The sequence below is a fragment of the Postia placenta genome (genome assembly GCF_002117355.1).
Source record: "Postia placenta MAD-698-R-SB12 unplaced genomic scaffold POSPLAscaffold_1, whole genome shotgun sequence".
In the NCBI taxonomy this organism is placed as follows: Eukaryota; Fungi; Basidiomycota; class Agaricomycetes; order Polyporales; family Adustoporiaceae; genus Rhodonia; species Rhodonia placenta.
Window position 1 is genome coordinate 569,851 of NW_020169832.1, and position 25,137 is coordinate 594,987.

General features: G+C 52.1%; 11 protein-coding genes and 1 non-coding gene across 12 annotated transcripts; 4 read left to right on the top strand and 8 right to left on the bottom strand.

Moving 5' to 3' along the window:
• Window positions 1–683: 683 nt before the first annotated feature.
• On the bottom strand, window positions 684–2,505 carry POSPLADRAFT_1128768 (hypothetical protein; the record flags this gene model as incomplete). Its single annotated transcript, XM_024483771.1, has 7 exons — window positions 684–747; window positions 813–906; window positions 971–1,032; window positions 1,106–1,325; window positions 1,377–2,244; window positions 2,303–2,368; window positions 2,419–2,505. The coding sequence occupies 7 exons, from the start codon at window positions 2,503–2,505 to the stop codon at window positions 684–686; spliced, it is 1,461 nt and encodes a 486-aa protein (XP_024343768.1).
• A 361-nt stretch (window positions 2,506–2,866) lies between these two features.
• On the bottom strand, window positions 2,867–6,311 carry POSPLADRAFT_1072122 (hypothetical protein; the record flags this gene model as incomplete). Its single annotated transcript, XM_024482486.1, has 10 exons — window positions 2,867–3,282; window positions 3,335–3,746; window positions 3,807–4,180; window positions 4,233–4,330; window positions 4,386–4,885; window positions 4,936–5,114; window positions 5,170–5,303; window positions 5,355–5,806; window positions 5,860–6,018; window positions 6,081–6,311. The coding sequence occupies 10 exons, from the start codon at window positions 6,309–6,311 to the stop codon at window positions 3,044–3,046; spliced, it is 2,778 nt and encodes a 925-aa protein (XP_024343769.1). The 3' UTR covers window positions 2,867–3,043.
• A 112-nt stretch (window positions 6,312–6,423) lies between these two features.
• Window positions 6,424–6,504, top strand: POSPLADRAFT_t3. The gene has a single exon. It is a non-coding gene; the product is annotated as a tRNA-Ile (tRNA).
• A 249-nt stretch (window positions 6,505–6,753) lies between these two features.
• On the bottom strand, window positions 6,754–7,928 carry POSPLADRAFT_1037809 (hypothetical protein). Its single transcript, XM_024477273.1, has 5 exons — window positions 7,830–7,928; window positions 7,528–7,767; window positions 7,439–7,471; window positions 7,279–7,383; window positions 6,754–7,229 (listed from the first exon to the last, which is right to left on the bottom strand). Exons 1-5 carry the CDS (start codon window positions 7,844–7,846, stop codon window positions 7,007–7,009), a joined length of 618 nt encoding a protein of 205 aa, XP_024343770.1. The 5' UTR covers window positions 7,847–7,928; the 3' UTR covers window positions 6,754–7,006.
• Window positions 7,929–8,408: 480 nt separating this feature from the next.
• POSPLADRAFT_1128030 (hypothetical protein) lies at window positions 8,409–9,324 on the bottom strand (the record flags this gene model as incomplete). The annotated part of the gene is made up of 4 exons (XM_024483694.1): window positions 8,409–8,582; window positions 8,636–8,719; window positions 8,794–9,053; window positions 9,132–9,324. The coding sequence occupies 4 exons, from the start codon at window positions 9,322–9,324 to the stop codon at window positions 8,409–8,411; spliced, it is 711 nt and encodes a 236-aa protein (XP_024343771.1).
• Window positions 9,325–9,600: 276 nt separating this feature from the next.
• On the bottom strand, window positions 9,601–10,847 carry POSPLADRAFT_1072124 (hypothetical protein; the record flags this gene model as incomplete). Its single annotated transcript, XM_024482487.1, has 8 exons — window positions 9,601–9,639; window positions 9,692–9,715; window positions 9,769–9,973; window positions 10,041–10,108; window positions 10,164–10,198; window positions 10,256–10,500; window positions 10,554–10,610; window positions 10,660–10,847. The coding sequence occupies 8 exons, from the start codon at window positions 10,845–10,847 to the stop codon at window positions 9,601–9,603; spliced, it is 861 nt and encodes a 286-aa protein (XP_024343772.1).
• A 279-nt stretch (window positions 10,848–11,126) lies between these two features.
• Window positions 11,127–12,187, bottom strand: POSPLADRAFT_1051138 (hypothetical protein; the record flags this gene model as incomplete). Its single annotated transcript, XM_024480124.1, has 3 exons — window positions 11,127–11,337; window positions 11,394–11,658; window positions 11,722–12,187. 3 exons carry the CDS (start codon window positions 12,185–12,187, stop codon window positions 11,127–11,129), a joined length of 942 nt encoding a protein of 313 aa, XP_024343773.1.
• A 288-nt stretch (window positions 12,188–12,475) lies between these two features.
• On the top strand, window positions 12,476–12,634 carry POSPLADRAFT_1078344 (hypothetical protein; the record flags this gene model as incomplete). Its single annotated transcript, XM_024482964.1, has 1 exon — window positions 12,476–12,634. A coding segment is annotated over one exon (159 nt), but the record flags the coding sequence as incomplete, so codon positions are not given.
• Window positions 12,635–12,803: 169 nt separating this feature from the next.
• On the bottom strand, window positions 12,804–14,805 carry POSPLADRAFT_1063874 (hypothetical protein; the record flags this gene model as incomplete). Its single annotated transcript, XM_024481734.1, has 9 exons — window positions 12,804–13,167; window positions 13,218–13,443; window positions 13,496–13,616; window positions 13,667–13,734; window positions 13,791–13,869; window positions 13,912–13,963; window positions 14,095–14,441; window positions 14,501–14,589; window positions 14,734–14,805. 9 exons carry the CDS (start codon window positions 14,803–14,805, stop codon window positions 12,905–12,907), a joined length of 1,317 nt encoding a protein of 438 aa, XP_024343775.1. The 3' UTR covers window positions 12,804–12,904.
• Window positions 14,806–15,076: 271 nt separating this feature from the next.
• Window positions 15,077–15,698, bottom strand: POSPLADRAFT_1037812 (hypothetical protein). Its single transcript, XM_024477274.1, has 3 exons — window positions 15,629–15,698; window positions 15,395–15,569; window positions 15,077–15,315 (listed from the first exon to the last, which is right to left on the bottom strand). The coding sequence occupies exons 1-3, from the start codon at window positions 15,647–15,649 to the stop codon at window positions 15,245–15,247; spliced, it is 267 nt and encodes an 88-aa protein (XP_024343776.1). The 5' UTR covers window positions 15,650–15,698; the 3' UTR covers window positions 15,077–15,244.
• A 734-nt stretch (window positions 15,699–16,432) lies between these two features.
• On the top strand, window positions 16,433–17,849 carry POSPLADRAFT_1051141 (hypothetical protein; the record flags this gene model as incomplete). Its single annotated transcript, XM_024480125.1, has 3 exons — window positions 16,433–17,007; window positions 17,061–17,125; window positions 17,179–17,849. The coding sequence occupies 3 exons, from the start codon at window positions 16,433–16,435 to the stop codon at window positions 17,847–17,849; spliced, it is 1,311 nt and encodes a 436-aa protein (XP_024343777.1).
• A 514-nt stretch (window positions 17,850–18,363) lies between these two features.
• Window positions 18,364–25,052, top strand: POSPLADRAFT_1175718 (hypothetical protein; the record flags this gene model as incomplete). Its single annotated transcript, XM_024488375.1, has 27 exons — window positions 18,364–18,519; window positions 18,577–18,723; window positions 18,783–18,863; window positions 18,916–19,195; window positions 19,255–19,577; window positions 19,630–19,800; window positions 19,864–19,974; window positions 20,025–20,132; window positions 20,183–20,641; window positions 20,705–20,827; window positions 20,880–21,066; window positions 21,121–21,253; window positions 21,314–21,564; window positions 21,614–21,671; window positions 21,724–22,513; window positions 22,561–22,780; window positions 22,832–22,964; window positions 23,038–23,190; window positions 23,251–23,326; window positions 23,378–23,504; window positions 23,556–23,613; window positions 23,685–23,831; window positions 23,884–24,089; window positions 24,139–24,422; window positions 24,477–24,601; window positions 24,653–24,770; window positions 24,804–25,052. 27 exons carry the CDS (start codon window positions 18,364–18,366, stop codon window positions 25,050–25,052), a joined length of 5,274 nt encoding a protein of 1,757 aa, XP_024343778.1.
• Between the last annotated feature and the right edge of the window lie 85 nt (window positions 25,053–25,137).

Below are 25,137 nucleotides of genomic sequence, written 5' to 3' on the forward strand. Positions count from 1 at the left end.
TATACAGCCCCAGCATACTGCACGCTGTCATACCACCTTCTCTATTTCCGCAGCCCGACCGCGGAGTGCTGCTTGTCCCGCCTGTGTCTGTTTACTTGCTGTGCATCGGCGCAACGGTGTGGTGGTGCCAGAGACGAAAATAAGCGATCTGATATCATCTCGGATATGCTACTCAGCTCGATGACGTGATGTCGACCCGATCATGCTGTCGGGTTCTGCTCAGACCACGACCACTCCCGGCTCGCTCCATCCTCGAGCATGAACCCCACGCCGCCCACTGTAATGCAGATGCTGTCGCACGCTGCATACATGTATCAGCAGCATGAGACGCCTGCAGCCTTTTTGAGCTAGATATTCTTGGATTGCTGTGCAGTGGACCGAGGTGCCGGAGCATAAAATAAACGCGACCATGATTTCACATCATTGATATAGCTACAGTAGTACTGCTTTACAGCACGCCGTGCTGCAATGTCATGGATGCTTAGCAGTAGCCAAATGCGGGCCGACTATTACGCGTTCCAGACGAGTCCATATGCATGTCGATAGATTGCAATTTGCAGGATATAACGTATGATGGATACTATACATACACATAGTAGTGCTCGGTGACTCCCTGCATAAACGACCTTCGCGCGTCCAATCAGTCCACATTCTGGCAGAACCCTGCTTGACATGCGAACTTATTATGATGATGCTTCTTCCTGCCCTTCTTCTCCAATGTTCTTGATCCATGCACCAATCGCACCGCTGGGAACGGGAACCACCTCTATAAGCGACTTGACCCTCGATATCCACAATCGGACACCACTCACAGAAAGCCTTCATGCCGTAGAAACAATGCCCGCTTCGTGCCCTTGCTCCAGAACCGGATAGCGTATGAGAGCGTGCTGATAGTTGCCGCATGGCCTGGCCAAGCATTTGACCGGTCAGATGGCGATGAGGGCGGCCAGCAGGCGGGGCGATGACGTACCTCGGATATAGAATCCTCCAAAGTAGATGCGGTCGAGATTGTACTTCTCCGCATTCATATACCTGCCATCAGCCGTCCACTTCAGCATATACCACTTGACGGCGCAGATGATATCTGCAGTGACAGGTGACCCACGCTATCTGCCCTATGTTGTTCGACACGGCATAGAGAAGGCTTTTGCTGATGTCTTCTGGAGTGAACGAGCCCTTCTTGTCTCGCTTCTTGAACACCTTCCCGAAGGAGCTCGCGATCATGGTAGACTTCAGCCCGAACTTGCTGTAGTCTTGCCCATAAATGTCGCCAACGAGCATGTCCACTTTGTTGTTGTCGCCCTTCTCCGACAGCTCCAAGATTTCTGCAGAACTTTCGCACCGTGCACGCCAGACAGCATAAAGGAAGGGCTTACCGTCAAATGTAGACGCTGGCGTCAGGAGACTCAACAATCCCCATAATGTTCCCCCGCCCAGACTCGTACCGCTGACACGCTCAAATGATCCGTCCTCGTCCACTTTGATAATCGAGACACCAGAGCCGATGTTCACAAGCAGGCACGGCAGTTGTGGTGTTGGATGCTGCTCAAAAGTAACCGCGTACTTGGGCGGGTCTGGGCTGGGGCGCTCGAGCAGTGCTGGTGTCGGGTGCGAGACCGCGCTGATGAGCTCGTCCGAGAAGTAATACACCTCGTCCGGAATCAGCGTGATGAACTTGAGGCCCTCGATTAGGCACTCCATCTCGTCCTCGCGGCGCACCTCGACGAGCAGCTCGCGCCCGAAGAGCTCGTAGAACCTGTGCGCGCCGCCGCCAGTCGCCATAATCTTCACACCGCGGCGCATCTCCTCGATGGACACACCATTGAGCTTCGCGCTGCGCTCAATGAGCGCCTGGATGAACGCGATGCAGTCCTCGATGTGCTCCGTCTCGAAGCGCTCAAAGTTGAGCTGTCCGCCGGGGAAGTGCTGCACGGAGGCGCGCCGCAGGAGCGACTCGTGCAGGAAGCTGTGGTCGATGGCGGAGGGCACCTCGGTCGGCATTGCGATGGCATGGCCATTCTGTGGGTCGAGCACGGCCGGTGTGAGCGCGCCGTTGAACTTGGAGTTGGACCGGCTCGCGGTGGGCGGTGAGGACGAAACAGGGGTATCTCGTGGGGGAGACGACGACAGCGGCGAGGCGAGGTCGCTGACGACGCTGGAGCCCCTCGTCGCTGCTATTGACGGCGAGCGCGGTGGGTCCGGGGAACGAGTAAAGTAAACGACTTTCGCGAGAGAGCCGCCGATCTAGATGGGGAGGCGATCAGCACAAGAGAAGGATGGCGTGCTGCAGCGCGGATCTCACGTCTACCGCAATGTGTGAGACGGGCTCGATGTAATTGGGCAGGTAGATCCCTCTGCTGTCCCGGGTCTGCCGCAGCGTCAGTCGCGCGGCACTAGGTGTCTGTGGGCAGGACGCACCTCAGGTGACTCCTCGTCGAGGATCACCGCACCCCGTGTCTCGACATGAATGGCCTTCGCGGTGGGTAATGATGGCCCCGACGACATCTCAGAAGCTGAGCAAACAGACTTGCGCGATAGGTGTATTGAGTGGCTTAGGCGAACAGTACGTTGGGTGCGTTATTCCGAGGAGAAGTCAGTGAGTCAATGTGATTGGCGTTGGGGAGAGTTTGGCGAGCGGCCGCAAATATGACTGTGTGGGGAGGCTCGTACGATACCACACAAACAGAGCGTTGAAACGCAGAGGGCGACAGGTGTACCTGAGCGGGCCCGAGGAAGTACACATGGTGTGCTTTTGTGAATGGACGGTGGCACGACCCCAAGCAGCCACAGGCGCAGACCGCAGTGGCCGACTACTCCGATCAGCAGCGGGGAGGCATTTCTCACTGTCCTCCTCGTCGAGACCTCGTCCTGTGAGAAGCGGACCTTTGTATTCTCCTTTACAACAGCCAGCACTCTCATGCACAAATAGATAATGGGAATACGCCAACAACCACCCGAGCTTGAACAGTTGTTCGCACACGACACTGCGTCTATGCACACCAACAAGTCCACGCGCACAAATGGAGGTATCCACAGCCCAGTCTCAACCACCGATAGCAGCTACGACCAGGCTGCACGCCTGTTCCTGCTCTGCACGCACGCCTAGCTCCAGCGTCACACCCTGTGCCTTCGAGAAAGTCATCCGACACCGAACCAGCACCTTGCCGCCGCCGCCAACGACCATCCCGGATAGCTGCAGCGTGTGTACAGTTGCTGACTGCGGGTCCGCCGTCCCTCCGAGTGGCGTCATGTTGAGAATCTCGATAATCGAGTCGCACGCAGCTGTGAGCCCAGGGGTCAGTCAACATCCGGATAGCAAAAGCCATTCACGCACCCTTCATGGAGTCCATGCTCGAGAGCGAAAATGTTTCTGTTGCGGAAGCGCCGCCGCGCATGCGATCCCATTCCGATGCGAACGTCACGTAGCTGGGGATGACATAGTCCGCGACAGCTAGCTCCGTCTCCTCCAGCTGGTACTCGTCCTCGTAGCCCTCTTCCTCCGGCTCACCAGTTGATGGGTCCACTTCCTTGCTTACGAACTTGAGAAGGCACTGGAAAGAAGCCATCGCGTATTCGCCGGGGTTCTCGCGTGTGAAAGAGACATAGATGATTCCTGGCGAATTTGCTGTCGATAGGCTCGGGTATGGAATGATGAAGTCTTCCGTCAGTCCAGCATCCGCCGCCGGTTGCATGACAACTGATACTTGCTCCAGGACAGTGTCGGGTATAGTATTTGATACATTGAACTGTAGTGGTCAGAGAAGCTAAGAGGTACAATTTAACGGCAGAAGGACAGGTAACTATACCTGGAATACAATGTGTTCTTTGAAGATGTGCTTGACACACGAGACCTGGTACTCGGTTTCGGGCTCAGTGAGTTGTGATGGCTTGAAACTGCTGCTGAGTACAACGCCGTACGACGCGAACTCTGGTACGTCTGCGAGCTGTTGCACGTATGCCGACTGCGTTTCTGCAGCGGTTTGTGGCGGCGGCGTGACCGCTTTTGATGTCGATGGGACGCCAATCGTGTCTAGGCTGCTCGGCCGCGCGACGTCTCTCGAGGCCTGTTCTCTGCTAACCTTGGGTATCGATGAGGCGTCGAATGGCTTCTCAACTGCCTCTGGGTCGCTGATGTAAGACACAAGCTGGGATTCGAGGGCGGAAAGAGAGAATACGGCATCTAAGCGCAGTCATTCAACGACAGGTGTGGGAGGCAAGTCTTATCGCCGCACCTTCTTTGACGTACGTCGTCGCAAGTGGTGGTTCCTCGTATACTTTCAGGTACATAGCCGCTCGATCACGAACTTCGTCGTCGACATCGTCCAGGCATCTGCGTGAGCGCGTTGGCCGTTAGCGAGTCAATATTGGATGATCGCGAATCCTACCGTCTGAGGAGAACATTGACGCTGTTGCTGAGCTTCTCGTCGAGACCATTCAGGCCGAATTTTGCCAGGCTTGCAACAGCCGCAGCACGGACAGTCGCATTCTCCAGCACCACTCGGTTGTAAATGTAGCGGATATACTTCGTAGGTTGCGGTGCTTTGGGCCCTTCCATGCCGAGCAAGTGCAGAATGCGCACAGACAACTTGGTAAACTCGCAATCCTCGATGAACTCACAAAGATGCGAGAGCGCCTGCTCCTTGCATTCCCCAATGAATTTGATCATGTCGAAAATGGCCTCGACCACAGCGCGCTTGAAGTCGTACCCGCCCTCGTCTCGCAGCACGCCAGACAGGAAGGATAACATCGATGCGTGCTTTGCAGGGAACTTGAGGCAGAGAGAGCGGATAGCATCGACGATGATGACCTTGAACTCGTCGCTGATCTCGCTCATGAACCCGGTTATCTGCTTCATGAGGCGGTCGACGGAGGCTTCGTTGCCAGTCTTCATACCTGTCAGCACTCATGTCTCTAAGTTGCTCGTAGGGCGCTCACCTTCAGCAGAGTCGTTATGGCGTAGGTTGCGACACTTCGGTTCGAATCCGAGATCAGATTCTCCAAATCCATGTTGCAAGTAGCAACACTCGTCGGGTGGGTGAGGGCAAGAGTAGCCAGAGTGCGCGTCGCAGAAAACTTCAGGGTGGATTTCGGCGACGAGAGGAACAGTTGAAGAACTATCCAAAAATCATTTAGTCCGGCTTCGCAAGTGTTCGCGATTTACGCACGTACCTGCAATAGCTCTTGTCAGCTGTGCCGGAGTGACTCCCTTCATCTCGCAGATAGCCCGCGCGGCCTCGAGGTTGACCATGTCGCTCTTGTGCCGTAACCACCCCTCCATGAGATCGAACATCTGTCTCTGCACACTATAGTGACCAGTCAGATAATCATCGAGCGTGGATGGGATTGTAACATACTTTGGGTCTTCCTCTATGACCTTGGCTGCATAGCGAATCAGCATACAGAGTGCCATAGGGTTCTTGAGCGTCGTTCCAGAGCCAGACTTTCCACCCCCAAGTTGCTGAATCATCTTCGTGACAGCCATGCGATCCTGTTGGCGAATGAAATAGAGCAATCCCAAGGCATGATACTGAGTGATGTTACTGGTCGAGGCAATGGGCTGGTATCCGTTGTTTGCAGGGGCAGACGAGCCTCCCCAGCCGAGGTAAGAGTTGGACGGGCTACCAAAGAAGGATGAAGATGACTTCGCGTTTACTGCCTCTTGTGCCTCGTTGACCCATCGCTTCACGACATCCTTCGCGGCCGGGAACAAGTGGTAGGCAGACACAAGCGCGGCAGACGAGATCGACGGGTTCTTGTCCACAATAGCCGCCTTGAAGAACCGTTCTACACCTTGTGCCATGGATGGCTAAGGATAAACGGTCATGAACGCGTCCGGGGAACATGTTCACGAGCACGTACATCTATGATCCGGCACAGAGCACGTATAGCGTTTGGCCGGTAGATGACCTCGGAGTTTGGCTGCATATCCTTCATTATGCTGCTCGTCACCATTATGACATCCTCCGCGGTGCTCGCCAGCTCCTTGATAGCCAGGTAAACCATCTGCCGCAGCGCACTCTGTATCGCGCGTCCCAAGTAAGCGCATAGTCATGGCGGCAGGCGACATATATGATACTTACGTCCTTATGTTGGAACAGCTTGGTCGTCCCGAAGAATAGCGTTGTTGCTTCCTGTGTACCGAACGTCTCCCCGACATACAGCAGGTACACAATCCGCGTGAGTAGTGCTCTGCATTTTCGAGGACTAATTGGTGAGTCATTGAAGACTCTTGCCTCCTGTATTATGGTGGTCTTGTTATTGTAATACGTGCTGAGACCATTTTCTTCGTCCTTCTTGGAAGCGAGAGACATACTGTAAGAGTTGAGCGCGACGGTGTGTACCGCCTGCTTCACCGCGACGTGTTCGTCACAACTGGCGAAAAAGGGAAAATAATATAATGTCCCGTAGTAAATCACTACACATGGCCGACTAGCTCAGTTGGTTAGAGCGTGGTGCTAATATCGTGTTACGCCAAGGTCGTCGGTTCGACCCCGGCGTTGGCCAGCCTTTTCTTTTGAGAATTTACGTTGTGGAAGTCTAAATCAAATGGGTATCACTTCCATAATGATATTGAGGCAACTAGTTGCTTCAATATTGTCTTCAATTGTTATCCCATGTTTAGAGCATAATGCCAATTAACCATTCCTTCATTTATTATGGTCCAAATCGATTCACGCTACCTTTTCTTAGGTACTTTTCTCGATCTCTGCCAACGTCATCCTCAAGACTGCAACTCATCTTCGTATATATGATGGATGTCATTGAACACAGTCGAAGGCTAGATTCCGACGATTAAAATGAGCGACAAGTGCGATGCATTCATGCTGGTGAGAGACGATGGATGTAACGCGTGGTAGTGGAATCAGCTGAGTCCCAACAGAAAATGCAAGAAAGTCCGTATAGTCCATGCGCGCCATTACAGAGATATATGGGGGTACCGAGAAGTGCTGCAGGGTCCGATGTGCGAACCACGAAATGTTCACAGTCAATAATACAACCCACAGCCTTACAGCGCGACTACGGCACCAGCGACAGCGCCGACCGCCATAACGGCCCAAGACGCGAGGCCGAGTTCGAGGCCGGCAGGGGCACCATTGAAGGGCGTATTCGAGGGGGAAGCTGCACCAGTCGATGCGCCAGAAGACGCTGGAGGTGCGCTGTTGGAAGCTGAGGACCCAGCAGAAGTCGCACTAGCCGAACCTGATCCGGAAGAGGTGATAGACAGGGAGCTTGAAAAGGTTGAGAAAGGGCATAACAACACGAATTGCGAAGACTCACGATACGGTCGAACTGCCAGACACCGTGGAGGAAGATGATGACACACTGGATGGCGTAGCCGCAATGCTGAAGTCGCCAGTCGAGCCGTAGACTGTATTGATGTCCCTATTGCCGATGCCAGTTATAACACATCTTACATTGAAAAGCGAGCATTGCTCACGTAACGTTAATCGCCTGAAGGATGTAGCCATCGCTGGAAAGGGAAATATCAGCCGCCACATATCGGAGATAAGTACGCACGCCGCTTACCCAGCCGGAACAATGGGGAGAGTAAAGCTACTGAACATTGACGTGGGGTCGACGTTCGTTGCGATACCAAACGAGTTGTGGAAGTTCGTAGGGTTTACCAACTCCAACGAAAAACGTATGTTTGTGTCGCTCGTAGACCAGCTGATGTTAGCCTGGACACCACTTGTCCATCCCTGCGGGGTCTCCAACACAATTGAAGGTGCCTGAGCCGCCACGACGGAGAGGAGGGTAGCGAATGCACTGAGATGTCGAACTTCAGGGTCAACCTGCGATTCGGACAGCTATGCTCGAGAATCACTCACGCGACCTTTGCGAACATCTTGTGCTAAGCTTCGTAGTAAGGTATTTTGGAGGTTCGGGAGGCTGCAGGGGAGTCGGTAGGAGGGGGAGGAACAGAACAGCGTCGCACGAGGAGGCGGACCTTATTCTCGCGCTTATGTACCTGTCTCAGGCGGCTTCCTTCCCACGTTGGCGAGCGAGAACCTTCGAGCTCGTGATCATGCCAGCCGCCATGCCAGCCGAGAATCTTTTAGAGCTCAATTCGGTTCGCGAATCATCGCCGCTCCGGAACATTCTCGCGCCAGACACATGTGTTCACAAGCTGTCTGCCAGCCGCACTCTCGACTCACCGAGAGCACAGCGGGTATTAAGCTACATACAGCCCCATGTACACTGCACGGCCCGCATGCAATCGAGTTCCCCGCTAAACCCGTAGCTAGCTTGCTTGGAGTCGAACACATGCAAATGATCCTGCTTGTCCGGGCGGCAGAACTAGAAGTCTTCCTGCTATCGCTTCACGTCACAAGCCTCCTTAAGATGCCAAACATAGCACGAAGACGCGCTGACACTCTGACGCTCGAAGTCTAATATATCTACAGCGTTCACACAGTCAATGGCATTCTGAGAAGATGGTTGCAGGGCGTTACCTCGTCAAAGGGTCTCGTATCGCTGAAACAACTTTCCCAGACCTCGTTGACAGCACGTTCCGCAGTCGCTTCATCTGGGCATGCCGGATTGGCACGTACAGACAATATGGCACGCCGGCGGACGCACGCCTTATTGCGTACTTCATTATAATGAGTGCTTGGGTGTGATAGCCACGACTCACTTGATGCTGCTTCGAGAATGCTACAAAGCCACGACGGAGTTCACGCGTCCACCGGCAGTCACCACTGAGACTGTTCGCCCGGATCTACATCGCGGCATTATTGAGCCGTCTGCGCGGTGAAAGGGGACAAGAGAACACATTAAGAGAAAATCCCTTACCTCGCTACATGCATGATGCCTGAGATTACTCCAGTCGACCTTGAACTTTGCATGATCATACATGTGCACGAATTCGTGCACTAGGGTGTCCTCCATATGATTCTTGCTGAAGAAACGGCCCTGACAAAGGATAACAGCACCTGCCTCAGGACTGAAGCCTCCAGCACGGGTGTAGTCACACGGGGAGCATATTATGTCTTTCGAGGATACCGAGCAACCGGACAATTTCAAATGCTTAAGCATGAATACGACCGCGGGACCTGCAACAAGTATTAGCTGCAAATCCATACTCTCAAGCAACAAATTTAGTAGCACAGAAGACACCAAAGCCTACTGACTATAGTTCATCAGCTCTCTCTTCCACTTTTCACAGGTTTGGCCGTGAAAGCGCTCCATGTCAGCCTGCCGCTCTTCGGGCGTGCCGCCAAGCCCTGTGATGACCGAGAACGTACGGCGCCATCGCTCGAATGTCGAGTCGTCGCTGCCAGGCTGGCTAGTACCGGAAGTGCTGGCGTCGTTGGGGTCGGGCATGAGATGGCAGGGAAGGAAAGCGGCGGGAGTCCACGTGATGCGCTCTGTCGAAGGCGAGATCTGCCCTGAGATGGGCTCTCCGAGATTAGATTACGATCTTACTGTACCTCCGGTGGCTTGCCGCTCGGGAATGAGGCACACCGCTATGAGGTCTCGTGACGATCATACTGGACACATTCTACATCCTCGTAAAACTTGGCCAGTCCATTCTTACACAGTAAATTTTACATGAAGTACATGATAAGACACCGACGATCCACGGCGTACTGCCATATTTCACAACTTAGCGGGGTTAGACCACACAGGTTTTCGTTTCTAACAACATTGGATCAGCATCATGGAGACTGTATTTACGTCATCATCTCACCTCCGAGAAAGCTCGAAGTCCTTCCTAATAGATGATGTTAGTCTGCGGCAATGTACACAACGGCTATGTCTACCAACCTTGATATTCTCACTGGTGAAGTGTCTGACGCTTTCCTTCGAGCGGGCATGGGCCTTGACTATGTCCTCGACGTCCGCATGCTTGTTGGTCAGAAGGAGCGCACGCTTTGTGCTCTGTACAGAGTCTGGTGAGTTGGTGGTGATCTCAACCGCCCACGCCAGCGCAGTCGACAACACTTCGGTCTTCGGGACAACTTTATTCACGCTAAGGGGTGCATACGTCAGACGTAGTAGTCACATATCACCAAATATTATCAACTAAAGGGACCTACAATCCGAACCGAGCCGCGGCCTCTGCAGCGGGAATATTCCTTCCGAGCAACAGCATCTCACTTGCGAGCTAGAACACAATTCAAGTGGGCTCAGAGTCTGATTTACCGAGTGAGCACGCATACCTGGTGACCAGCAATCCTCGCCAGCCGCGGCATACCTGGAAACGATTCCAAAGTGAGACACGGAGACCACATACAGCACATGCTGTACAGACCGCCTTGGATAGCCACGACGCCTCGCTTGACTTCGGGTAGAGCAAACGTCGCCTCTTCGCTCGCAACAACAAGATCACAGTTAACTACGATCTCTACGCCTCCACCGTAGGCCCCGCCGTTGACGGCTGCGATCATGGGCTTGGAAGAGCTGGAGCGTCGAGATATGGAGCCAAAACCGTTGACGTCGGCGATGGTCCTTTCACCTTCATCCTTTCCATCCTCGCTTCGTTGACTCTTGTTCCATCTAGACACAATCTCGGATGAACAACGTGAAGAGTACGGACTGAACCGACGTACGCGATCAAGTCCGCACCCGCACAGAACACTCGGCCCTGGCCAGTGATCACAACCACCCTGTGAATATATTAGACATTGTACAAACCAGGCGGAGCGCGTACGCTACCACAAGCTAGGTTCTTTGTCGAACCAATCCAGCAAAGTACACACATCCTGTCTCATAGTTGGCGTCATAGCATTCAGGGCTCGCGGCCGGTTAAACATCAAGAGCATCACATGGTCGCGAGGGAAAGACACCTTGACCTCCTCAGAATGAGAAGGTGGTTTCGGATTGGTACTCGAAGGGTTCTCCATATTGACGTCGGCCGTGTCTCAGGACAGTACTAGTACTAGTACTTGTCAGAGTGTGGGTATATAGCGCCAATTCGGTACTACACTTCCGCCTGTTCCTCGATCACAGCCGATCACGAGTGCGGGGAAAGTACCTGGTAAACCCTTTTTGAGGTTAGGGTTCACAAGCAGGCTGCACAACAAAGTCTTGTAGTCCTAACACTTATGCTCACTCCCAAGTATCATTAAGTATGGCCTGCAGGATTTATGCAAGCTGACGTCCAATACCAGATTTTCCAAAGGCTATTCCTTGAGACAGAATTCCCATGTGCGGTCCTCTCCACCTTCGCCAGTCTTCCCCTGTCCATGTGCTCGCTCTCCCTTTGTCATGCGGTGCTCGTATCCCCTCCAGTCTTGTTTGCGGAATACAAACGAGCGAAGCTGTATGTATCGCGGATTAGGGTTCGCCTGTGCAGAAGGTGGTGGGGGGTTCTTCGCTAATTTGGGAACATCCCTGATGAAGCGTATGAATATACAAAATACCCATAATGAAGAATCCGTCACGCTTACCAAAGGATGTATGGGGTAACGTTTCGCAGAGTAATGAGAATTGTTCCGCGCGTCTGCACATCGCAGGCAATTGTTACATCAGCATGCTCCCGCTCTGCATCCGATTTAGGGTCGTCTTCCTCATCCTCATTCCGTTTGCGTTTGCGAGAGGGCATCACAGCCGGGATGGGTCCGTCAGTGAGGAAATTGGCGGCCGAGCGGAGGAAGCCAAGAATGAGGATTTGATTAGACAAGATGTTGCGATCCTGGTCCGTTAATCCCTTCCCTATGTGCCGATGCCTGTCAAATGAAGCCCGTGCATACACCTCTGTATCAATTATAAGCTCACCTGCATGCGGGAAGTTCCACACAATCCTATCCCATTTCCTGCCCTTCAGAGGAGAGCACTTCTCCAACTTCGTAGCATCGACACCGAAGACAACTTCAACGCCCTTATCTCGTAATTCAGCGACGATCTCTGCAGCATCGGGATATTTTGCATAGCACCCATCTTCACTATCGTAAGCTGTCGCAGTTACGTTGGACGGTGGCATAAACTCCAGTGACGAGGGAGGATAGCAAACTAGAGCGCGAGTAAACGAGAAGTTCCCTTCGCCAATGCAGAGGATTCGATCGGTAGGTTTGAACGGGATTGTAGACCTTTGGGCGATCGCCTTTCCCTTCCCCTTCGGCTGCGGTCCTTTCTTGCTCTTTTCCGCGGCCTGTGCCGCTAGAGCCGCTTCTTGCTTCTTCTTTAGTCTTGACTGCTGCGACGAAAGCACCGTCTTCAGAGACGTCTTCTTCCCTTTCGCCATGATATGTTATGTTAGCTAGATGAAAGAGCCGATAACCGAAATTGATGGTGGTTGTTTGGAACGGAAGGGAAGCGGTTGGCATACAAGCCAGCACAAACAAACGCTCGATCGTGGCAGAACGTGGCAGCGACAGGCTATAGCAGCGTTTTTATACCACCGCCTTACATACCAAACACTCTACCACATCCTGCTCGATACCTGTCGCTCCTTATAATCCTTGTAACGAAGATGGTGTGTCGTCCCGCCCTACCTCTGTCTCGTCCGGAATGAGTTCACACGGGTCAATAGCCTACCGAATTCGAGCTGCGTCATCGGAATGCCCAGTTCGCTGAAAAGGCTCGCGCCGGGAAGAAGCCTACAAAGCCATCTCGCCAAGAGCTACTCGCTAAGAGAAGCCCGCTGAGTTTGTGGGCTCTGGGTGTGATTTTGTTTGTTGTGATAGGAGGAGGTGTGTACTACCACGAACGTCTCTGCAATGCGCTTACCTTACTTCACATTGTGCTCAGTTATCCTGGAGCTCCTTCGGCTCATATTTCTTTAGGTTGTTGTACTCATGATGCGTATGACGAGTGCCTTCGAGTTCGATTATTCCCCATGCTGGGACATCTGCACTGTGAGAGTTGTACAACAGATCTCGGTTTCCTATTACATTGCTCCCCGTCTGAAATGCTGATAGACATGCATGCACGCGCGCCACTGATAATGTCTGTCAGTACCCTAGCTTTCACCGTCAACCCTCTTGGAAATGTCGCTGCCGCCCTCACCAGAGGGGCCAGCATCGTCCTCGGCATCGGCAGTACTTTCTATTCCCTCCATTGGCTCCTCGAGCTCCCGCTCGTCGATTTTGACCGTGTCTCCTGCCCATACATGCATAGTCGGTTGCCAAACCATGATAATGTTGTCCTCTGACGCGCTGGTGGCCGTCCAACTCTCCGCCTCACCGGGAGCCCAGCAGAAGTCGGTAGGGCGTGATGTGTGGCCTGGATACACGTCAGCAGATCGCTCTCAGAAATATCTATAAGCGGCTTACCTCCGTGGACGAAGAGCAGCTCCGGTGGACCATCTTCCTGTTCGTCAGGTGTCTGTTCTACGCCGATTTGCGACAAGTCCCACACGTTTACCCTCCTGTCACTGGATGCAGATGCGAATATAGTAGCATTATGAGGCGACCATGCAACGTGAAGGACTTCGTCTGTGTGGGACTCAAACGTATGCAATCTCTTGGACGGAGCCCGCATATCGTGCAGTACGACTGTCTAAAAGAGAGGTCATGAGCTGTACCGAGCAACCACGAAGCGATGGGCGTACCGAATCAGCACTACCAGTGAGGAGAAGATGATCCACAGCAGGGCTGTATGCTACTGCCAAGATCTCTCGGTCGTGGGCCTGGATCTTATTTACTGGCTCAGACGATGCTCGTGTGTCCCAACTGCGTCGTATGCGTAAGTGGCATCATATGTGTGCTAGAACGGGACGAACACCATGAGCATCTTATCATCTCCGACACTGGCCAGAATGTTTTCATGTTTTGAGTTCCAGTCAACATCCTGCAGCCAACGATGTCATCTTCAGCGTGCATACTCAGGAATATCATAATACACACTCCAACGACCGAAGTGTGCCCTCTGAACACTGTTGTGGGCTCAATGGTGTTCTTCGCTTTCGTGTAGGAGTTGATGTCCCTGCCCGCACATCAATATAGACTCAGTTCACCGATAGGACACCTCACCAGTGGCACACAGTTGTATCCTCTGAGGCACCAAGAATATGGCCGGCCTTCACAGAGCTCCATGCCAGCCCAAAGCTGCTTCACATTAGCCCTCGAAATGTAAGTGCGTACACGCTGCGTATGACCCACCCTTCTTTGTTTTGCCCCACTAGTCGGATGTCTGGCTTGCAGGCGCCACCACGCTCGGGCTCGCTAGAATGTTTTGTTCGGTCAAATACGAACACCTCGCCGGAAACGGCTTTGGTCGCAATGAGATCAGGGTTCTGGGGCATATAGCGCGCTCTGTTGACTTCCCCGGTATGGTTGATCCTCTGAATGATTTGGATGCGGGGCTGGGGCGGGATGGAATGGCCGCCCAGCTCGCCCCGCTCGTCGTCATAATCGGCGCGGTCAAGTCTGTCCGCAGAGGCGCTATCGTCTCGTTTTGGAAGCTGGACAGTGGCTATCTGCAGATAATCCTGGGCTTGGCCGGAAGTGTGGGTTCCCAACAACAGTCGGTGGGTCGTATAGGGCTTGCCGGGTGGCCTATCATAAACCCCATGAGAGGGGCGCTGCCCAGACCACGAAGAGATAACGAGACGTACGATTCTTTGTCGGGGAACCACTGGCATGTTAGGCTAGGCCAATCGAGGGCATGCGTGATGACGACGTCGTATAAATAAGGCGCGTTCTTCTTCCTGCATCCGGGACGTCGTTCAACTTGTTGGGTCTGACCCTTCATCTACGTTCGGAGCACGCACCAGGTCTTGTATTCCTGAAAGTGCCACACGAGCAGACACTGCTTAGCTTCGGAAGATAGAGCCAAGGGTAAGAATACCTCATTTATCAGCTTGTTCTCCTCCTCCGCAGCGAGGTCATCTTCTACCTCCTCCTGCACCGAAGGCTTCATTGCAGCTGATATTCGGGTGGTGGTGGGAATGTCTAGTTGTTGAGGAGGAAAGACGCGTAGTAAATAGTTGTGGCGGGCGACTAATGATGAGGAGAAGCTTGGGCGTGAGGAAGCCGGGTTAGTGGAAGCTCGGACTCGGCGCGACGCGCTATGCTCGTGACCGAACGCGCATACTGTTTCCGTCACGCACTTTCCGTCACACAGGCTCTCGGACTCAGCTGAGTTCACCGCGGGTAGCTTTGGTACACTCGCTCTAAGGACACGCATTGTGTACACAAGTACAATAGTTGAGGTGTATGATTGCTCTTATCTAGCATAGCACAGGAAAAGGCAGGAGAGGCGGAGCAATCGCAGAGCGAGAACCACGCAAGTGTTCGGAGGCACGCGGACGTGCCCTCTCAGTGGCAAGGAACGGACGGAGATCAGAGAATTCTAAGCATTACGACTCGCTTTCCCACTTTGCAAAAAGCTTTTCTAGGTCGAATCTAGGATCCTCCGGGTCCGTGACAACTGGATAAGAAGGGTCGTGAACACTCATGTACATGGCGCGAGCACATTGAGAGACATAACCCCGAGATAGAGTACTCACCACCATCCTTCGAACTCTCTTGCCTCTTCTTCCATGCCTCCTTCGCTTGTGCGATCAAGTGCTCCCGCTCATGGATGGTATGATGCAGCTTTTCCTCGTCGTGTGCCTTTTGTAATGTCCGGCGGTGCGCAATGCCATAGAAGACACCGGTCAGCAGAGCTGTATACCGGACAACCTAGGACAATATCTCCCGTCAACAAATACGCACAGAAGCATTGCCAGACGAGAACGTACGTTCACTGTCGAGGAAGCCATGGGTTCGTCCGCCTATTCCGGACAACCGTACTGTAGCGAAAGGACGGTTTAGACCTGTTGAAACACAAAATTAACTCGGTGATAGCTAACATACATGTGCTGCAGGACGTACCAGGACAAGACCGCCGTGAGTTGCGTTTTAGCGTTCGCTGTAACCGTGCGGGAAGTTCAGGGAGGTGCTGACATAATCGAGATCGCCACGTGCAGCCTTTGAGCTTGGCTTCGCGTTCAAATGCACTGTGCAGCTCGAATAGAAGGCTGGGACTATTATTCTTGGTTTGTCACCTACTTTCGCCAGATATAACAGAGGGGATCGCATTTGATTTGTGGTCAGTTTTTGCTGGGTAAGTAGTGCTAGGCCAATTGGTCCCTTCGGAGCCTATACAGGGATCTCGGATTTGGTATCCTTGTTGCTAGATTGCGAACTGGATTCCCATTGGAGAAAGAGGTGGATTAATTTTTCTGCTACGTGTGTGTAGTGAGGACCTCGGAAGAAATATGTAGAGTAACGACAACATCGGGCGTCCATGCCACCACCTCGAGTTCCGTGTTATACCAACTCATATACCCAAGCCTCCCCGCACAGCTCATATCATCGTATTCGCGCCTAGCTTCCCTTGTCTATCACTACACCACGACCACATGAGCGGTGCACAGGGCGCGAGAATGACAAGTGCGAGCGACGCTCAAGATACGTTTCGGGTCTCTCCTTGGGTTACATACAATCCAATACCTGGCGACCACAACGAACCTTTAGCTCGCAGCAACGCACACTTCTACAACATGCCAGAAGATAGGGACGTCGATATGGATGCACCGCAAATATCTACTCTCCGTGAGGAGGACACACCAGAGCCGCAGCCAGCGCGTACCTCGAAGTTCAGGGTCAAGCTGTTGGTCAATGACGGGAAGCGGTCTGGTTCGTCGGGGAGTGGTCCCCAGCAACAAGTCGCTGCAGGGAGCGACGAGGAGGATGAAGAGGAGGATGAAGAGGACCAGCTCATTGACGATGACGATGACGACCTGAAACCACCTCGCCGTGCACCTATTGTGCCTCAGCTAATCCCTAGTATGAGTATGAGAGGCTCACCAGCTCGACGAGGCAGGGGCAGGGGCGGAAGACGAAAAGCTACTCGAGCGGGTGCGCCCTCACGAAACTATGACTTTGCATCTTTTGAGGTTGCCCTGCCAGAGCACAATGTCCCCCCGACCATGTCGGGCTTGCATTCGGACATTATGGATGTCACAATGCTTCCGGGCGGTGCATCTACCATGGCTCCTCAACCCACGAGAAGAGGGAGAGGTGGCCCTGGATCCAGAGGTGGTGGACAACGGGCTATCAGGAAGCGGCCCTCAAAGTCAGTGTGCAGTCCATACTCCATGTTTCAGGGTTGCTCAACTTCTCATATAGAGTAGCTAAAACAGTGGCACCTGTACCCAGAGACGAGATTGAGAGCGTCATGGGCTTGCCAGAAGGTGGGCATTCATGTTTCAATGGTTTGCGGTGTGTATTCTGATAGCTACGATAGGCTACCCTCCTACAGCGACCTCGTCACCTCTGCTGATGCCTTATGACGAACGCACTCCAGAACTTGAGATCCTTGGTCAGCCTACAATGTCAACATTGAATATTGAAGACGGTACGCTAGAAGGCGTTCCGCTGCCCATTTACCCTCTCCCTTCGAAACCATTTCCTGTACAACCACCTGCCAAGATTGGTACTGGCTTCGCATCGTCGACGTCTCTCGACAAAAGCGGCAAACCTGTAAGACGCTGGCGACAAGTCAATCGCGAAGTACGGGGCATTGCCGGCGGTCGCTGGTTCACGCGAACGTGGGTCGGCGAGAAGGAGTCCGAATTTGCTTCAGCCCAAGCTGCCGCATCGCAGGCTTTCGCCCAAGCTGCTGCTGAACGCGAGGCGGCATCGGCCGCTGCATCGGCCGCCGCGTTGGCTGCCGCTGGCATTACTTTACCCCCTAAACTTGCAGCCATATCTGCGCCTACAACCATGCCCGCTACTGCTTCTGGCAAAGGTGCCAAGAGTAGAGCCAGCAAGGCGGAAGCAGCAGCTTCAAACGTCCCGTCACGTTCGGATTCCATGATGCCCGAGAGCGCCTCTGCCCACCGACCGAAGAAGCGCGGCAGTGCAGCAGCAAGACAACCTGCAGACATCTCAGCCGACCCCCTTCCAGCTTCTTAGCTATTTCCTAGATGCGTTGTTTTCTCTATCGCTTACGCATACGCTTTCTTGTTGTAGTTATCGTCTTTACTGTCCACAATGTATGTAACAATTAATCACTGCACACATTAGGAATATGTCGACATCATGGGCACGCAGTTGCACGACGAAACATGAAATGACCGTTGCGGTACATCTACATCTACGGTTGAGATCTCCGAGACACGATCGAGATCCACGTGCGCCGTAGCAGTCTAACGCGTAGTACTTACTTGCAGTGCTCGAGGTCTACCCTTGTTTCTCTCTAAATTGTGTTCTCTCCACTCAACGCCTCTTCCTGGTATCTATAACTCATAGGAGCGAACTGTACTGGCTGCGACATTTCTCAGTTTCTTTTGAGAGGCTGATTCATGTCCGTCAACGCCTCCTCGAACTTGGCCAGCCCGGAGTCTCTGAGGAAAGGTCCATCATGGTCGTCACTGAGAGGACATGAACGTGGTGCGTGCACCGGCCCTTACATATGCTCGCCGCATTCATGTTCATCAACGTAACCCCAGTCGGGACTCCACCGGTTTACGCGTCTGATCCGAAATACAAGAAGTATGCGCAACAAGTGGAGAAGTGCTTGAATACCTTCGATAGCGTACACGAATGGGCAGACTTCATTTCTTTTCTAAAGCAGCTTCTGAAGGTATTTGCTCTAGTCTATGGTCATCTCTGGGTGATCGCTGTCTCACGCTCCTCTAAGACATTGGAAGCCTACCAGCAATTCAAGGACATCCCGCGTAAGGTCATCGTTGCAAAACGGCTTGCACAATGTCTAAATCCAGCATTGCCCACTGGAGTACATCAACGCGCATTGGACGTGTATTCACATATCTTCGCCGTGCTCGGTGTATGCAATATCCCCTATGTTTTGCACTCTGAAATCATGACTTATCACGACGTGTCCAGACAGAAGGGCTTGAGCGAGACCTTGCTCTATGGTCCTCAGGCCTGTTCCCGTTTTTCGAGTATGCTGCTACATCGGTGAAGGTAAGTCGCTCGTACCTGCAAGCAATCACGGTCTGAATCAATGCGTTTCCAGCCGACATTACTTAATCTGTTCGATACCTATTATCTTCCTATGCAAGGCGGATTGCGACCTGTTATGAAGTCTTTCATTCTCGCTCTACTCCCAGGCCTGGAAGAGGAAACAGGGGAGTACTTTGACAAAGTACTAAGCCTCCTAGACCGTGTCTCTGGGACGGTCTCACAGTCATTCTTCTTCCAAAACATCTGGCTTGTCATGCTCACGACTCCGTCTGCTCGAGGGACATCTTTGAGCTACCTTTCGCGTCGGCTCCCTGTTTTGAAGGCCGACGAAGGTATGTGCTCATTATTATCTCAGTCAGTCAAATATTTGACTCATGCAGGCGTGCGACAGACATACCCTTTGTCGTGGGTGGTGACGTCGGTCTTATGGTTCGCGCGTTTGCGGCGGCTTTAGAGGATGATGATCTCCTTGTTCGGAGAGGATCCCTGGACCTCCTACTCCAGTCTTTACGTATTGACAGCGTGGCCATGAAGCGGGCGCAGTCAGAGGACCGGGCGATCCTGATGCGAGCTGCAACCAGTGTGGTCCTCCGCCGTGACCTTTCTTTAAATCGCAGGCTTTACTCGTGGTTACTGGGACCCGATGAACATAGCCAAAATCAGATTCGGTACCTCAAGGAGAACGCCCTTGAGCTTCTATCGTCAACTCTGAGGGTAACCCCGGTCTTTCTGACTACAATTATAATTTGAACATAATTTGCCGTAGGACGAGATGTTCAATCCTTCGATCGACTATTCACCTTCACGCCCATTCAAAATTTTTATATCTTTACTGGACAAATGGGAGATTGGATCCCCTCTCACAGAGGCTCTTGTCTTCGATGCATTCAAAGCCATCCAGAAAGCTCTTGGATCAGGGCCAGACGTCGCTGATGATGTAGGCGTTTCCTCGTTGAAATATTGGCTGGTTGAGGGTCTCATCCTCTTGGTTGTCTCGCAGCTAAGCATGACGGCCAGCACATTGTACGAAGCTGTAGAGCCCCACCTGCTTTGGAAGCAGCTCTTCGCTGCTATACACGCAGACGTCGTTGCAAACAGAAGTAATCTGGAGGTACATGTTGATATGCTCATGTGTGCTCACAATGGCTGATGTTTTTCAAGGGATGTCGTATGGTTAGATATCTTCTGACGACGTTCCATGGACAAGATGAGGAGATCGAGGGCATTCATCTGCCCGCCGTCTTTGCTGCGATAGCAGAATTGTTGTCGGTAGGATTCTCTCCGCTCTCATGCCGAACCCCATATAATAGCTGTTTCAGATACGACTACAAGACGATGACTCGCCCATTTCGCCAGCGTCCACATCGGATGTACTACTTCTGCTCCGAGAGATCTTAACGAGGATTCCAGTAACGGTGTCCCTCAAGAGTCGTCCCCGCTTATCCAATGAGGTCGAAGCTACTCTTACTCATGACTCTCCACTATCCTTCGCTTGCTCGCTGTACGGGATGAAGACCGGCCTGACTTCAAATGCCAGACTGTATGCCTCTTGCCCCTTCATTACGATCTTTGAAGATTTCATAAACATCAGCATACATTCTGCGAAACTGTTATCTCGGGCTACTGCACCAGAACCTTACCGTGAGGTGTTGGTCGAATCTCTCAGATTACTGGATGGTTTGGTATCTCGTAGTTATGACCTTCAGGATGCGTCTTACGAGCCCACGTGGGTCCCAGAAGAATGGCTGTCTACACTGCTCGAGTGCATGGATCTGAAGGTAAGCATATTCGACATGCTGGTGTACCTGAGGTTGAGAATGATGGTTTTGCTTCACGCTTAGATTGCAACGTTCTCCTTAGTCGACAGTGTGATTACAGCAGTCATCACACTTCATCGAGCTAATGCGTTGAGAACGAATGTCTCCATTGACGATCGTTCAACCATGGCCATCATGGTTAAAACAGTCAGTGGTTGCGTTCGGAAACAGACGCCGAACCTGACGCACTTTGTTGCAGCTTCTGAAGTATCTGCATTCGCCATGGGTCGCGTACCACGTTCGTGCTGTGGACCTCATTTGGTCGCTCGACGAAATCAGTCGCCGCCGTCACGTTGAAGCCGTCATTGCGGAGACTATGTCATCGCAAGATTCTCGTGCTGTAGAAGAGTCGTGCGAGGTGTTCGGCGTACTGTGGAGATTGACCGGTTAGTATTGCAGTTTGCGTTGCCACGTTCGCGTCACTCACAAGTGGATTACAGATGACGATATGCTACCAGGCGCAAGACTTAAAATTCCTATGATGATCATCTTGGATACATTACGAAGTGACGATCCTATCCTACGACGTGTTGGGGAAACGTGGATGCGGTGCAGTTTGAAGTCATATTTGCGGTACATCTTTCTCCGCATGGGCTATACCTGTCTTCTCACAGAGCTTCTTGACCGCTTCAGTGTGCTTGACCCTATTCTTTTCGACCTATACGACCCTACAATACGCATCTCCATCTCCACCACTGAGGTCAATGGCAAACAGTTGCAAGGCTTCTCATATAATCGCCCATTTGATCAACACTTGATCAATCATCAACTCGAGACGCTTCTGTATGTGATCAAATTCGGCGGCCAAGGATTTAGCAAAGTCACGCGAACAAATGCATTGAACCGGTCGCCGTATGGACATATGTTACAGCGGCTGAGATCCGGTCTGTCGTTCAGCTACGCGTCCAATGAAGCCGTACTAATCCTGAATAGCCAGCGCTGCTCTTCCTGATACAAGCTACATGGATGTCTTATTGCAGATGTTGCTTCGGTGAGTGCGATTCCTGTTTGTTTCTTCAAATGTACGATGAATATTCTTCTAGCTTTTTGCAGTCGGAACCCAATAACACTCTCGCAGAGAGTATGAGCCCTTTCAACCTGAGGACCCACGCGATTTGCATTGATTTGTTGCAAGCTCTCGTCGCACGTGGGGAAGTAGACTTTCCTGCTCTGCAGACCATCGAGTCGATCGTGATTAGGAAGCTCTATCTCTTCGTCCATAAGGGGCGGTTGGACTTGCAAAACAAGCTGCTACATCTCCTTCATTCAGTCATCTCGGCGTCGAATCCTGGCGCGGATGCTCAATCTACCAAAGGTAAAGGCGTGCAGCTCAACCGGACTTTCGATAGCGCCAGCATGTTGGAGGAAACCAGAACACCCAGGGCCGAATCATACGTTGTTCACCCTCTACTAATCCAGACACTCCTTGACGGTATCTCCCGACCAACGAATCATCCGATATTGCAGCACTGGCTTGATTTCGTTCTCATGACTATCCCTCAATATCATGAGAGTCTACAGCCTGTGGTTGTACCGCTCAGTGATGGTCTCTGTCGCCAACTGAGGACCTCCTTGTCGGATGTTCGCCAAGCGTCCATTATATCTCGCAACAGTGGAGACATCACGTCGATCACTACAGACGCAGACTTCATTATGCTGCTTGCTGCAGTAGAGAGGTTGGTATTACTGAGTCTGTCCAAGGCGGATGATATAGATCAAGTGGAGGACGACCAGTTGCCGGAGAAACCAAATCAAGAATCGAGCGGTTTGTTAGGTTACGTGTCAAATGTGTTCAGCTCGGACACGACCACTGTTCCAGATGGACAATCCCCAGTATGTCTGAGAACCGCTCTTCATATACTTGACGTTGACTTTCATAGGTTCGATCGTCCGACAACCGCACAATGTATGAAACCGTTCGCGTTTTATACGGTCTGTGGGATCTGTTGAGCGATGCCAATGAAGCATTGTGGACCTTCTCCGCCTATTCGAAGACGAGGATGAGGTGTCGGAAGGTTCTGGAACATTTGTTCCGCGCTCATTCTACTGAAGTCTTGGAATCTGTGGTGGATTGCTGGCAACGAGATCAGCCCGTAAGTTGTTTATTCTTATTTTGCTTCAACGTTGATGAAGAGGTATATCAGGATGGAGCAGTTGCATTCGAAATTGTCGATATATTGGCCTCTAATGCTCAGACAGTCGTCCATATGCTTTGCGAAAGTATATGTAGTCGACTGCCTGGTTTGTCCGACCGACCAAGGAGATCGCCCGCAATTCCACAGTTGTAAGTCCATATATTCCTGTTGCATGAAGGCAACAGGTACGATGCTCATGAATGGTGTTCTTGCTCTTGCCAGGATCGATGCGAAGCTGTTCGAGTTCCTAGAACGGTATTTCCGGCAATTGGAGGGACCATTGGCTCTGCAAGTATGGGGGCGCTTCATTCTGATGGCCAAGGATGTAACTTCATCCATGCGCGAGTTCAGAGTGCAGGCATTTGCTACTGTGAAGTAGGCCTCGAGACTCTTCAAGGAGTCATCTATCTTGAGCTCATCATCTTGTCGTTCTAGATGCTTTACGGTCATTGCAGACAAGATATGTCAAACAACTGCGTTGGAGGATAGGAGAATGCGCAAAGAATTGCAGGTAGGAAGATTGTCTTTCAGGTACCACGCTCTGTTCTCATTCCGAGTCAAGGATACATACAGCAAGCTGCTGGATCTGACGGTTCTTGCCAATCGACCATACGATTCGGGATCATGGATTCGCCGTCCGCAGAAGGAGGCGTTGTCTACCAGTGGGCGAGAGTCCCCTTTACTGCGAGGTATGTAAGAACGGATATAGTCATGGTCTGCGAGACTGAACACTGGAGTAGCTGTGTCGGACACCAAATTGGACGAGAAGATGAATGCGAGTTCGACGTCATTGTCTGAGTCAAGCAAGCCTGCCTACGGCATTGACTTGATCGAACAGGTAACTCGGTGTCTCCGACCACTGCACAGAGCTCTTATAATCTTCAGGTCAACCTGTACATCGCCTCCAGTATGTTGCCGAACATGCGTAAGTTCCTCGTAGAGGGAGATAAGATCGTATCCGCGTGTAACAGTGTCGTCTACAACGTTGTCAACCCGGCGCTGAAGGGCAAGACGAGGTGTGTATACTCTGTTCGGTCTCAGATTCAAATTCTGATTAGAAAGTGATAGACCGCTGGATGTGGATGAGAGCGTTTTGTCAATACTGCAAGAGATGACCCGAATTGGTGCCGCAATAAAGGCATGGCGAAGCCCGGTTTCCGAAGCGTTCAACGATAATCGATGTTTCAATTCGACCCCGGACGCAGGCGGAAAATGGAAGGGGATGGTCAAGGCTCTCTTTGACGTAGACAAGACTTCCTTGTCAGAGCTGCTAGGTAAGTGGCCTGGAAAACTACAATGCACCTGCCTTGACTCCAAAGCTAGGCAAAATCACCACTGCGCCATCGGCGAACATCTTCACCAATCGAGAGTACGAGATGCTTTTAAGGTCCCTCAACATGCGGCGACTGTCCTACGTCCTGTTATCAAGCGAGAAGAATCATTTCTTGACACAGCTTCCGGCGATCCAAGAAAAGCTTGTGGACACTCTGAGGAATGTATCATCACCAGTCGTGCAAAGCGAGGTTTACCTTTGCGTGCGCGTCCTCTTGTGTCGGCTATCACCCCATAATCTGTCAAGCTTCTGGCCTGTGATCCTGACTGAATTGGTACGTCCGACCGCCTTACTTCAATTTTCTTAGGCGATTGAACGTGATGATCAGTACCGCCTCTTTGACCAAGTCTTAACGAGCCTGCCATCCGACGGAGCCGAAGAACTCAACCTGGTACTGGCAACTTGTAAATTGCTCGATCTTCTGCTTGTCCTACAGACAGAAGAGTTCCAGATGTGCGTGTTGTGGCTTGTTCGCTTGCAGATACCACCTAACATGCCGCGCAGACATCAATGGATCTTCATCACCGATACTGCGGATGCAATATACCGACCGGATGACTGGCTCCCAGACGCCATGCTAGATCGCTTAGCGGAGGTGACAGGTAGTCTGCCTCTCGGAGATGTATGTCCTATTCGCCTAGTTTTTGATGTCAAGTTGACCGTTGTATGTCAGGGTGCGGCGCAGCCGTTGCATGTTACCATGCCAACGCCGATGACAGACAACAGACCGATGCGACGGCCAATGCTCAGGAGCCTCAGGCAGATCGATAGCATCCGTGATCTCGTACCGTTCTTTTCAAGTGCAAGCATCGCTTCGTACGAGAGCGTCTACAGCAGCGGGGGCCTCATTGACTGGGAAGCTGTAGAGCAGGGTCTGTTGGAGGATATGTTCGACGGACGATAGCAGGTCCATCTGCTGCCTGTACCATATCGTCTTATATTGCCGTTCTTGTTTGTAGGCACCAGCGAGCGTTCTCGATATATACCAT